The following is a 15,038-nucleotide window of genomic DNA, read 5'->3' as shown; positions in this document are numbered from 1 at the left end:
TGGGCATGGAAATACCCAGATTAGTGCACTGTGAAACTTTCGCACTGTTCGGCGCAATGTAAACAAATTGCCATCGGTATTTGAGTTGTGTCAAATTATTAACAAGGCAGTTTGTTTTGTCAATAAAATGAGTCGTAAAGCTGGATTGAGTAGTTCTAAAACAAGATATTATTACAGAGCAGCAAAAGATAAAACTACCCTCGAAATATCGAAATGATAGGAAAGTACCATCAAACTGTGACGAACTTCGTCAAGAACCCTACAAAGTTATGTAAAAGAGCTGATAAAAGTAAATCTAGAGTTGTTTCATGCCGTTCTCTACTCCAAATTAAACGTGAAGTTGTTAAGAATTCTGGACAGACAAGTCGAGAAGTTTTTGTCCAAGCCGGATTAAAGAATGTCTCAAAAACTACTCGATGTCGCGTTTCGAAATAAGTGGCAAAGTCTGTTAAGCTGTGACAAAGCCTCCATTAAAGCAACATCACATACAAAACCGATAGAAATGGGCAGAGAACAACATGAAAACGGATTTTTCCAAAGTTTTGTTCACAGATGAAGTGCGTGTCACACTTGATGGCCCAGATGGCTGGAGCAAGGGATGGATCCTAGATGGACGACATCGTCATCAGCGTTTAAGGCATCAACAAGGTGGTGGTGGGGTAATGATTTGGGCTGGGATTATTGGAGGTACTTTAGTTGGCCCATGGAGAGTCCCAGAAAGCGTAAAAATGACGTCGAATGCTTACATAGCTTTTCTGAAGGAGCACTTTGAACCATGGCTGAAGAAGCAAAGGTTGACGTTCAGAAGACCCATTATTTTTATGCAGGATAATGCTCCCTCGCATGCAGTAAACAAAAGCAAAGAGTATTTGGAACAACTGGGGGTTTTCGGGTGACGGAAAATGGAGTGGCCTGCAAACTTACCAGATTTGAACACAACCTTTGGAGTATCATGAAGTGACGTCTCTATGCAAGTGGATGCCAATTTAAGAGCAAAGATGAGTTATGCGATGCTCTCCAACAGGTATCGCGAGGAATAACTGTTAACGAAATCACAAATTTGACTAATTCTGTGGACCAACGTCTTTTCAAGTCACTCATAAAAAATGATCGCATATGCCATACTTATTATGTCAACGGAGAAATTGCTATGTAGTTATTGTGTTCTAAGAATTTTTACTGGTTCATTTAATGTTTGAATATTATTTCAATAAGCAAGTTATGGGCACATTGTGTTTTTTTCTCAACCTCGTTAATAACTTGACACACTGAAATCAACAGATATTCCTATATTTTGCCATAGTTTCGCTAATACTGCTTTAAATACTTTTATTTCCGGACTGGAGTAGCTGAATAGTATCGTAAGCACTTTCTCAAAGTTTCATGGATTTTTATTCACTTGTTCCTTAAATATTTAAAAAAAAATGTAAACTCGTTAATAATTTGATACGCAGTGTATATATATGAGACGACAGACAAAAAAAATTAATTTTGCAAATGTTATTATTTAAAACGGAGGTTTCTAAATCTGAGGAACCATATTTCTTCCAGGTGATAAATGTTGCTCTTGTGTTGGGCGTATGAATCCGAGCAGAAAATGAAGGTGAATTTGAAATTCTAGTGAGCGGCTTCAGACTTCTAAAGCCGGTAATTGACAAAGACTCAGCGGCAACATTCGATTTACGAATATAGCACGATGATAGCGGACATCAGATAAGGATGAAGAGAGAGGTGGAAATAATACCGAAAATGGGTGCGCGCGCTTGTGTGTTAGTGCTATGATGTGTTGGTGCAGTTTATTGTTTCAATTAGTTCTATGAAAACATGTACGTGAATGTACCAGAAAGTTACGGGGCAGGAAAAACGAATCCCTCAAACAGAACAATTTTGCACCACTTCCGCGAGTATGTCCCTATACGAAGATTAAAATCAAGATATACTGAAACGACATTTTATTTCTGAAAGTATTAATCGAAATTTTGTACAGATACATAATTTTTATTCTAGAAAAATAAATATTTATATATATTCCAAAATTTATGATGATTATTTCATTTAAAGGTTTGAACATGTTGTGGCACAGAAGACTTACTACAGAAGACAGGGAAACGGATATGGGTTAGAACAAGGTATTAGTATTGAGAACACAAGATAATATACAGAGAACAACAGTCGTAGCACTTAACGCCAAGATGACGTACTACAAAGTACACATACCACGACAACCCCAAGCGTCGATACCTCTTGGTCCATTAGTGAGTCCTCAGAACCCCCATGCATATATATATATATATATATATATATATATATATATATATATATATATATATATATATATTATTATTATTATTATTTGAGGTAAACAGTTACATATGGTCGCTACAAATAGCCATCTGTTTCAGTCAAAGAGACTTCATCAGGCGACCTGGAACCTCTCGACGCCAAAAAGAAAAATGAAAAATGGGATAGATTATAGAGAAATTAAAGAAAAATGGAGCTCTTCCAAAAAGTATAAAAAGATTTTATAATAAATTGCGAACTCTCTAAAAAAGGGGATATAAAAAAGAGGATATAAAAAAGAAAAAAGGAAAGATCGCATTAGGACCTATTGGAAGATATTCAAAACTTTTCACAACAGAATGTAAATTTGAAATAAAATTAAAAATGGGTCATAATTTTATTGGGCTGTAGATTTTACAGGAGGGTGGTGTGGGAGGGGTTTTTACTTATATTGAACGTGTCACGAAAAGAAAAGAACTTTGCATTTGTATGATTTTACTCCTAGAGTTACGTGTCGTTATGCGTTAAGTTAGGGGTAGGGGGATTGACTAGGGGAGACATATTCATACTGAGGCATATATCTGCATACATACATATGTACCAAATATACAAATACATACATACATGTACGAAAGCGACACAAACATACACACGTAAATATATACATAAAAGAACATACACACATGCAAGAATACAGCTATATGTATAGATACACAGATAATCACATGTATACAAATATACAGATACGTACAAATATACAGACTTACACACACATATACAAATATACACACATATATATCCAAATGCTTATACATACATATGCATATATATACATATATATACACACACATACACATATATATAGACATATACAGATACAGATATAGATACAAAAACACACACTAACACACGCACACACATATATATACACATATATATACATATATATATATATATATACATAAACACATATATATATGGATAGACACCCACACACATATAAAAATACATATATTTATACCTCAGCAAATACATCTATATGAACATCTACATATATACATATGTACACAATAAATATACAAAGACGAGCGTCTAACGAAATAAACCTACGTACAGAGGTACTGTTATACAGACATAAGAATGTATTTAGTTGAATAGTATCAGGATATTAAAAATTAAAATGGAATATATTTAAGATAAAATTTTCGATTAAAAACTATTATGAAATTATTAAAAAATTATTAAGAAAATTGAATATAAATATGAGAATATATGCATATTGTTAATAAGTAGTTATTAGTATCATCATTATAATGAGTTATAAAAAATGTTAAATTATACCATATTATTATGTGTTATGTAAAGTATTCATTTTACTAGTTATTAATTAAAGTTTATAATATTTGTTTTATTTTATTATTATTTTTTTATTTTATTTTATTTATTTTTTTATTTATTTATTTTATTTTTTTGTATGAGTAGATGTTTTTTTTTGTATGGGTGGATTGGAGTTAGATAGTACATGGAATTGGAAATCCTATTAGAATAGTAAGAGAATATTAATAGATATACAAATAAACAGATGCAAATATAAATAGGTACGAACATAAAGTACGCATACAAAACAATACACATTAATGCATGTACAGGTATATAATAAAGGGGTAAAGAAGGTGTTAAATAAAAATATGGTCAATTTACGAAACGACATCGGCTGTCAGGCTATTTTCTTCATCTAAATTATATACAGTAACATTTAGTCATACAGGAATTGAAGCATACTAAAATACTAAGATGGGGTTGTGGGGGGATGGGTATGGTAATATATACGTTTACAATATAGGTGGGGAGTAGAAATTTATACATGTGTAGCAAAAAAAAAAACTACAGAAATTACATATAGAATATGGTAAAAAGTGGAAGAGACTCTGAAATGAAAATATGTATTATTAATGGGGTAGATACTTGATATAGGCGGGTTGAAGGTGGAGTGAAATGGGTATATGAGAATAAGACCATAAGATCATAATGAGTTTGATTGTTCACATCAGTAAAGGAGTTGAGGGTAGACCGATGGTGTATTCGGCCATGTCTTATGTGTGAGGTTCAAGTAGTGTTTAAGACTTCAGATTAGATTGAGGTTATAAAGGAGATGTTTCTTATAGTGTTTGTAATTAATAGAGTTTTCTTGTTTTTTGATTTTTAAATTTTCTTGTCTGACGAGATCAATTATGATCGAAACGGTCTGCACATCGTAGGAAGATATGACACTATTTACATAAATAATAATAATAATAATAATAATAATAATAATAATAATAATAATAATAATAATAAAAAAATAATAATAATAATGATAATAATAATAATAATAATAATATATATGTGTGTGTAGATAGATAAACAAGACAAGTTGGCGTCAAACATTGCTTCGGGATGTTATCTGCCTACGTATTCGTCGTCTTAAGGTCGTTGCAGATTCATATTTTGACAGAAATCATCCTAGTATGATAGAGGACTATTGACTATTTTACACTTTACAGAATTGTACTTTTAATATAAAGACTATTATTTATTTGCTCATGGAGTAAAAGTAATAATATATTTGCATGGCATGAATAATTTTATTGTCAATGGAATCGTTGCTTACTTTTCATAGAGTTTCTGGTAGAAGTGCACCGCCTGGTGCATGTCAGCGTTGAGCAGAGTAGTCAATTCAATCAAACTTCTCATTATGTCTCCTTCATTCTGGGAAGAATTATGAAAAATATAAACAAAGCAAACAATGAAAAAAGATTTATAAAACGGGTTTTAGAAAATGTTCTATGTCACCAGGAAACGGTAATACAACATAACTTATCGAATAGATAGAAGTAGAAAAACCACATCAATGATGTGGTGTGCATCAATACATGATCAAAATTATATTTTCATGAATTTACTTTTAAATTAAAAAGTTGGAATTAACATCTAAACTTAAAATTAAAAGGATCAACTTCAAATAAAAAGAAAAAAATTGAAAGTAAAAAATAACTTATCTTCCAATTCAATTTAAAAGACTCAATTTTCACAGAAATAAAAATAAATTTTAAAATTAAAATATCAATTTCAGATGAAAATGCTCAACTTTAAATAAAAAATGACAACATAAAATTAAAAATGATAGACTTGAAATTAAAAATGTTAAAAAAATATGAAATTTTTTGAAAAATTTGTATTGAAAATTAAGAAAGCTTAATTTAAAATTAAAATAGCTTTATTAAAATCACTAATGCTCAACTTAAAATTAAAATATCTCAACTTAAAATTTAAACGATTCAATTTAAAATTAAAAATGCTCAACTTAAAAGTAAAAATGCTTAAATTCAAATTGTAAAAACGGTTTAATTAAAATAAAAATAGTTCAATATAAACACATAACGTTAAATTTAAAATTAAAATATCTACATCACAATGTAACGTGTTCAACTTCTAAATAATAAAAAACTCAATTCAAAATAATATTCAACTTCAAAAAATGACAAAAATTTCAACATCAAATTGAAGAAAACCATCTATATGTAACATGAATCTATATGTAACATGAATCTATATGTAACATGAATCTATATGTAACATGAATCTATATGTAACATGAATGGCAGCAATGAACTGTTGTTAGTACATTTTTATTCCGTTTCTTCGATATAAACCAACTCCCTATCCTCTCTAGCACTTACCGCAAATAACTTATAATTTCAAACGGTTAACAATTCCAACAAGAACCAGGATATTTTACAAAGTGCCTCCATGTCTGCGAGGAGAATTAAAACAGATACTTCTTAAAGTCAAACAATTTATTGGTTATTAAACATGGCGATTCATTTGTTTAGAGAGAAAGAAATATTTGGTTGGTTATCTCCACAGGCGCATCTTTTTCTGATTTGGAATTCAGCCTCTTTTTATTTAAAGTTCAGCTGTGATTCGGAAAGTTTGAGATGATTATTGATAATTTGGATTATTTTCAGCTTGGGTGTTATCTTCACAAAGTTTCAGTCGATATAACTACACGTACATCTTATCAAACTCGGTAATCTTTATGTAGAAGTCTGAAATTCATACGGAATTTCGAACTAAACCATTTATTTTATCCATATGGAAATATTGTTCTCATTCTGTCAGCTATGACGGGGTAGAAGTCTTAAATAATTTTTATTAAATCCTTAGTGTGTTTTGTCTGCAGTGAAGATTAAACCTTTAATCTCTGGATAGTAGAAACATTATGAGAATAACACAATAAATAATATAATAAAACTATTAGTTCAATAAATTTAAATGATATAAAGTTGTGATGTTTGACATTTTTAATCTGAAGTTCAACTTTTTAAATTATAAGTAAAATGTGTTGATGGGGTTTTGTTAAGATTGTTGACCAATTATAAACTCACAAACTATTTATGTTTGCATAAATACACATGTACACATTAATTTATGATTCTACAATTTGGCGCCCCTGTCTATGCCGGGGAAATTATAATAACTACTTCCAATGGAGAATGACAGTTATTAAATAATGTCGTCTTAGTTATGTTTAACCCATAAAAAACTAAGCACAACTCTTAAGACAATTAAATAAAATCGTATCCAATTCGTGGAACAACCATTGCAAAGGCAATAGGTTATTGATTAGTACTTATTGATAATGACGCGTGGGAAAACGCAAAAGCTGTAAAGCATAACGAGGTTTTCATTTAGAAAACAAAGAATCAATCAACCTTAAAGAAAGAAACAATAGTCAACCGTTTATTTTTAATATTTTATTTAGAGGAAATAAATGAAAACAAGTTGCAAAGTTAATATCAAATGCTTAAATTAAACAATTTCATGTCTTATTTTTATTTACGAAATTAAATCTATCAGAATGCATTCCAGTGTCTCCCCCTCCCCCCCCAAAAAAAACTCAGCATTAATGTTTTGTTAATAATTAACAGCAATTACTTCGTTGCACTTCGAAATTTGAAAGGAATTGGAAAAGATTTAGTATGTTGAATAAAAGATCATTTCTGGCTTTATAATTATTATCACATCCGCATTGGGTTCAGTTTATATTTTGATAGCCAAACGATGCTGCAGTAATTTAATTGAATTTTGAAAATTCTGTTTAATAGGTAAATAATTTGTTAAAAAAAGGATAATTTGAAAAAATACACAACGAGAATGAAAGTAAAAATATTTCCGGGAAACGCCGGGTCGAGATACCCCCCCCCAAAAAAAAACAAACAAACAAACAAACAAAAAAAAAACAAGCAAACAAAAAAACAAAAAAAACAAAAACCAAAAAACAAAAACGGTACTTAAATCAACCGGAATGATTTGTTTTCTACGGAAACAAAAAGGTTGTCCATACCTTAGATTTAGATTTGACCCGTTTAGCAATGCGCTCGTACCAATCGGACGTTCCTTTCTGAAAAAAAGAAAAAAAAAGAAGGAAACAGTATAGTTCGTGAATTATCCGGTAGGTGGCAAATTAAGAAGCTATCCTTTTGTAATAAAATGTACAAACCTTCCTGCAATCTGACCATTTTTGGCACAAATAAACTTCAATTTATTCCTGATTTGTCCTTCAAGTTTCAGTCAAAAATGTCTCTAGTTTGAAAGTTTGTTTAAATAAAATTGTTTGATTTTTTCCGCCCACGGTTTTTCTAATTAGCTTAAACAGTCTATTCAATGTATCCATCTCCGTAACACGCCGTCTTCCAACTCAACCTCCTGTTCTCTTCGCGGTTCCTTTTATGCACCCGTATAGTCTCATTTGCATAGAAACGGCAAGAGTATGCGTTGTTCACGTGTGATCGTCAAGTACAAAAGTAACTGCGAGTCGCCATTTTTTTCTTGTGGAGCGATCGAACCCTACAAAGCACACACACACACACACACACACACACACACACACACACACACACACACACACACACACACACACACACACACACATGCTACAATTTTTCCTAAGACATATAATGCTCTTTATTTTATCACCGTTCAATGTAAATCAGACGTGAATAGTAATAGAATAGTACATGCAAAATTGACAATAATTCTGATGAACTCTCCTCATTTTTACTATAACGATCATCTCCACTTCAGGAATAGTCTTGATAGACATTCTTTAAAATAACCCCAAAATAAATAAGGGTAAGTTCGGTGAGTGTGAACTCCATTCAGGACAACACCTTATATTGATAAAACGATCACCAGTATCCCAGCACACTGCTGGACGCCAACAAAGTATTTTGGTGGGAGGGGATATCCTGCCTAATCTAATGTAAGTAATAAACAAATTCTGCAATGCTCTCGGTAGCCGGCCTTAATTAGGAGATGTCTGATAACGATGTTGTTAATATTTAGCTTTGTTCTGTTTACGGCATATTAATGACCAGTGTAAATTTATTCAGTTTATTTAAATATCTCGCTGATCCATTCATTGAAAAATTATGTGGAAAAAAAAAATGAAATATGAAAATGAAATATGAAATATGAAATATGAAAATGAAATATGAAATATGAAAAATGAAATATGAAAATGAAATATGAAAATGAAATATGAAATATGAAATATGAATCAAATGAGGAAACAAAACTTTGTGTTTTTGTCTGTTAAAAAACTCGTTGTGTTAGCAGTTACAAATTTCAATTTAGTTTCAATAAATATTACATTTAAAAAATTTAAGGATAATACTCAATTCTTTCTCCACTTCCATCCATTATCACGTAGGTTCAATGATCAATTTCAATTACCGCTTACCCACGATACAATTAAAACGCAAAAAAACAAAAAACAAACAAACTATAATATAGCTGGATGTGTCTTCTGTAACGGGCATCCATAAACTAAACAAACATCTAGTTTTATTTTAGAAATAAAAATTCGCAAAAAATATGGTATTAAGTGTCACAACTTTAAAAGCAATAATATACGGGGTTTCATTACAGCTAAGGTAACACTGATTGTGCCTGCAAGTTTTTCAATAAAATGTGTTGCTTTTATTGTTTAGTGCCCGCAAACTGCATTAAAAAATATTGGTCAATTAGAGATGTAATTAATTGTAGCAAAGAAAATATTGCCTTTTCTCGAAAATTATTCCGCGTTCTGTGTACTATCTGCAGAAAAAAAAAAACAGACAAAAAAGAAAAACAAACACAAATAGCATCGAATGTTTATAGACTTTAGATTAGATCCTTCGGGCATCGGGCGTTTATTATTCAGATATCATTATATTATAAGTAAAGCGTATTTCGTTCTTGTAAAATGTTAAGCGCCAATGCAGACCCTACAATATTATTAATCACAGAAAAACATTATTTATGTGTTTTGGCTGTTATGAAATTACTTTTTTAAAATGAAATGATTTATGTAAATATTTATTTGGAAAAAATCGATTCGGAAATGTTAAATAGGACGAGACGACCCGTGCAGCGAATGTCGTATCATTTATCGATTGAAGACTCTAGATAGGAATAACTTAGACAGTTATAAAGTACAGTGACAAAGATTGGCCATAACCCCCTACTTTACACTTTTGAAGGGCCTTTTGCCTAATTTATTTCGATTAATGTAATTTTTTGAGATGATTAAATTTTCCAAGTTCTACACAACATCAGTGACATTTGCCACCGAACGTTGTTATGTAATTATCTTTTTTGAAAACATTCCAAACATCGGTAGACATACAAAGGACGTGCTATTCATATTATAAGTAGATTTGAGTTGGAGTTCTCCACTATTTTGAAGCAAAAGTTCAATTGTAAATTCGTAGACGAGTTAGTTGTTGTTGCAAGTTAAAGTTTTACGCATTTTGGCTGTGGTCTGTGACATTTTCTTGTCGCCCTTCACATCGATCAACATTTGCCTCCAGATTTGCAACGCCCATGAAAATCGAAAGGATGTTAGACATTAGTGCAATCAGGCTATTTCCACAATAACAAGCAAAAATACAAATCCAATTGCAGATAATCCCACATTTATAAGATTATATGACCAATTATTGTCTGCATGTGTAAATGTTTTTATCGTCACTATGTGACTAACATATTCAATCGATGATTTTTATTTATTAACGATAAATCGAATATTTTTCAAATCAAAATTGCAGTAGCATAAACTAAAGCGAATAAAAAATATTTAAAAATAATTAATTATAATAATCCACTACTATGTATTTATTCGTAAAACATTTGTCATTTTTAAAACAAAACAAGCATACTTCGTTAGGTTCGAATTTAAAAGAAATTTAGAAATTATGAAATTATTCCCATTGTTTGAATGCATTTGAAATTATTTCCATTGTTTGAACGCATTTGAAATTAATTCCATTGTTTGAATGCATTTGAAATTATTTCCATTGTTTGAATGCATTTGAAATTTGAAAAATATAACGGTTTAGAGGCCAACTCTTATATGAGTTCAAAATTAGAATTTGAACAAATAAAAATGTTTTTAAATAAAAAAAAATCTGGATTTTTACTGATCTCTAAACTGTTTTTATTTTTTTCATGTTTGGAGGTATTTAAACTGTTGAATTGAAAGCATTTTCTGGCTTTAATGTTCTAAGCAAATGCTCGCATATTTAAAGCTATTTACAACCAATAATTGTCATGAATGAAGATTAAAACGATTTAATAATAAGTTGTTTTGATTAATAACTGAATAACCAAACGACACCGAAAAATGAAAAGATAAAAAATTACTTAGTCGTCACCGCGTCTAAATACAACACGATCAAATGAATTTAGCAACAAGTGAACGCACCCTTTTGGACTGAATGCGCAATTTTACCTAGAAATGTCCCGTTTCTTTCAGGAAAGGAAAAATATACAATTAATTTTGTTTCGGAATTTTTAAGATTGTAATTCATAATTTGTACTATATATATATATATATATATATATATATATATATATATATATATATATATATATATATATATATATATATATATATAGGTGAAGAAATACAGGTGCATTACTCTCCTAATAATTATTAAATTCATAATCATAAAACAACAGAACACCTCCTTAAAACAAATAACAACAAAAGGGGTTTATTGCAGAGGAAAGACGAGATTGTTTCTCGAACTGAAAAGAAAGAAAGGGCAAAGGAATCTGCCCGGCTAGGTGTCGTCTGCTGATGGTCGGGTAGGTTAGTGACGGATGGCAGTAGCCAGTGAGTAGCGGCGTTAGAAGTACTGTGAGAGAGATCTGTTCTGGCTGCTGGCTGGTGTCTCTCTGACCAAATCAGCTGAGTTTCCAAAGGACTAAAAATAGTCCTTTAAGAGACTGCAACAATCAATGCGCTCTGCCAACCGATTGGTCAGTTTTGCCGAATCACGTTGGCAAAGGGCATTTATCCGCATATAGAAAATAGTTCGTTAACCGCTACACCACCCCTTGCTTATGCGGAAACCGACGAAGAAAATAAAAAAAGTAGCAGTTTTTTTAAAATACAAAATGTGTAGCAGAGTAATGTCAAGAAGTGTCTTTTCAGTGAAAATTTCTTTTTTTTTTATAATAAACAGAATATGTAAAGTTTCATATGTACAAAGATTTACATAGCTTTTTGGGCTAATGTACACGGCGGCCACCACGTGTAGTAGTAACATAATTGTCATTTTTAGCATTCACGTCATGTGTATGTATATTTTGATGCTGTGTCTAAGTAGGGGGAATGTGTGGCTCGTGTGTTTTTTTTGTCTAAAAAGGCTTTTTTTACTCTGTCAATAGACACATTTTCTCTTTTATCACTGATATCTAGGGTGAAAAGTTTATCAGTACATGAAAGCATGCGATAAGGGACAGTATGAGGTGGAGATAGAGGTGCTTTCACAGCGTCCTTTCTGAAAAAAACGTGAGTTCAATATGAAATGTCCTTTGGGACTGATGATCATATGGTCTGTTCCCTAGTGTGCATCGGAGGGAGCTTACTAAAATAAGCTCGCAGTCTTTCGACATCCAGAGCTGAATTTGTAGTTGTTAACTCTATCGGGGTCAGCATTTGACCTGGCAACGATAGTGGTACTCCATAGAAAAGTTCGGCTGGAGAGTATTCCAGGTCCTCCTTGATCGATGCACGACATCCAAGAAGGATAACAGGAATGTATTCGCTCCATCACTGTTGATCTGGGTAAGCGCGTAACGCAGCTTTCAATTGTCGAGGGAAGCGCTCTATCATCCCGTTCGAAGCCGGGTGATAGCTTGTCGTGCCAATACGTTTGATCCGTAAAATTCTGAAGAGTTCTTGGAACAGGTGAGATTCAAACTCGGCACCACGGTCTGTGGTAATGGTTGTGGGAACTCTGTAACGCGATATCCAGCCTGATATAAGGACTTGTGCTACGGATTCAGCCGAAATATCTTTTAGAGGAATAGCTTCAGGTCACCGTGTGAAACGGCCTATGCAGGTTAGGAGATAAGTAAATCGATGAATGACTGGCCATATGAACATGGCTAAACCGAGCGTCCGGGTTGCTGAATGTTCTGAGGGTGCACGGATATGCTTATGAACCTTTGACTTTTAGCAGGATACACATGAACGTGTCCAGGCAGTGATATCACACCTCATATTTGGCCAGAAAAATCTAGCTGTAATCAGCTTCACTGTGGCTTTGCATCCGGGATGTGCCAGGTTGTGTAGGGTGTCAAAAACAACTCTACGATGAGTCAATGGAACAAATGGTCGAGGTGAATCCGTTGAAGTGTTACAAATGATCTGCGTGTCAGACGTAGGCACGGGCAGGTATGTGAATTAGCAAGTTGCAAATTCAGATGACGACGGATCCAAAGTGTCCAGACTTGGATGGTCTAAGGCCATCTGCTGTAAGTCGATATCCGAAGGTGAGGACAGAGAATGAATATGGAGACGGGATAAGGTATCTGCCGCAGTATTCTGTTTCACAGAGATATGTTGGATATCGCTGGTAAATTGCGAAACAAAATCCAAGTGACGAGTTTCGTCCGGCTTAGAACGCAGTGCAAATGTAAGCGGACGGTGATCAGTGTAGATCATAAATTGTCGGAACTCGAGTGAATGCTGAAAGTGTTTCACTGCAAGGGATATAGCCAGGAGTTCACGGCCAAATGTGCTGTAACGTTGTTCTGCCGGTTTCAGCTGCCTCGAAAAATATGCGAGGGGTTGTAGTTGTTGATGCTGTTGTTGCAACGCCGCACCTACAGCTGTGCCTGATGCCTCCATGACCAGTAAAAACTGGGCATCAGGCACAGGATGTGCAAGTAAGGTATGTGTTGGTAGTTTGTTAACTTCATTAAAGGATTTCAGTTGAATTTCATTCAGTGAAATCTGCTCATTTTTTTTCTTCCTTCAAGTTGAAACGATTCAGAAAGTCCGCGCCTAGAATGGGATAGGGTAAATCTGCTATAGTAAAAACCCACGTAAAGTCTCTCCGTAATTCCAGGTCCAGAGAGCTAGAAATTTGACTGTATGTGGTTCACCGCTTGCAGTGTGATGGGCGACACTGGAAGCTTCTCAGTGAGGAGTTTCAGTGGCAAGATACTGCAAGCAGCTCCGGTATCAACCAAGCAACGTGCTTGGAATAGGGAGTATGTGATAAAATGGGCATGAATGTGGGAGTTCTGTGGAAAATGTTCCGTGCTCAGTTCTCCAGACGATCATTTTCCTGGTTCGAATACGAAAAGGGCTTTTTGCATTTCTGTGCCTCAGCGCCATAACGACTATGATAAAAACACAGTCCTGGCATGTTTGAACGGTGACAGTGGCGACGGTATTGGCGTGAAGACAAGGCGTTAGTCTGGAGTCGGCGCCTGTGCGACTGCAGCTCCAGCTTGCCAAGTTTTTTTTACCTCGTAAGTGGGTCTCTCTATGGCTTATAAAATAGCCATATTCACGAGTAGTTGGGTTGTGATGTCGTTCGGTTGTGACATCTTTGCGAAGGTTTGCAGCAAGTTTTTTTTTAAATATAAATAGTTTTAAGCAGACCAAAACATCATCTATCCGAAGTACAGAAAAGACATTGTCGAAGGACCATATGGAGAAAAAGGAAAATATTGAACCAGAGACAAAAATAAGAGATAAAATACTCAAAAAGAGGCAAGAAAAAAAAAAAAAGAAAAATTTTACATTAAACTAAAATAGAAAAATATACTTTTAAGACATAAGCCAATGGCAAAAAGAGTGAACAATATATATATATATATATATATATATATATATATATATATATATATATATATATATATATATATGTGTGTGTGTGTGTGTGTGTGTGTGGTTAGTTTATTGTTTTTCCTTGTTTTTTAAACAAAATTCATCAGTATTAGACATTATTTTCTTACATTGTTTTTTAAAAAGGAGACGGGGAACACGTTTCTTCTCGAAGTTTTTTCTAGATTTTTTTTTTACTTTTCCCTTTTGATTGCGCTGTTCGTATCGGCGATATGGAGAAAAACATAAAATTAATAATATTTTAGTTTTGTTTTTGTTACGTTTTTTTTTCGTGAGAAAAGTCTCTTACTGCCTTTGCGCCTTTGCGATATGGTCCCTTTTCATTTTTTTTTTATTCAAGGAAAAATGTTTTGTGATCAGAAGGTCTGCTTCACCATTTTTTAGGTTATAAAATATAGATGCATTACTCTCCTAATAATTATTAAATTAATAATCATAAAAACAGCAAAACACCTTGAAACAACTAACAACAAAAGGGTTTTATTGCAGAGGAAAGACGGGATGGTTTCTCAAACTGAAAAGA

The 15,038-nt window shown here is 32.9% G+C and overlaps 1 protein-coding gene across 1 annotated transcript in view; it reads right to left on the bottom strand.

The window, feature by feature from the left end:
• LOC145259891 (BAI1-associated protein 3-like) overlaps positions 1-15,038 on the bottom strand; it is a 2,054,292-nt gene that overhangs the window by 159,409 nt on the left and 1,879,845 nt on the right. Inside the window, exons 16-17 of the mRNA XM_080117785.1 lie at positions 7,667-7,723; positions 4,931-5,028 (exon numbers count right to left, since the gene is read on the bottom strand). Coding sequence (XP_079973911.1) covers positions 4,931-5,028; positions 7,667-7,723 — 155 coding nt within the window. The remainder of the gene's footprint in view (positions 1-4,930; positions 5,029-7,666; positions 7,724-15,038) is intronic.

This window comes from Euprymna scolopes, chromosome 35, assembly GCF_053919585.1.
Source record: "Euprymna scolopes isolate OS-2025 chromosome 35, ASM5391958v1, whole genome shotgun sequence".
NCBI classification, from domain to species: domain Eukaryota; kingdom Metazoa; phylum Mollusca; class Cephalopoda; order Sepiida; family Sepiolidae; genus Euprymna; species Euprymna scolopes.
Note: the sequence above shows the minus strand (reverse complement) of the source record. Positions and strands in the feature narration are given on the sequence as shown.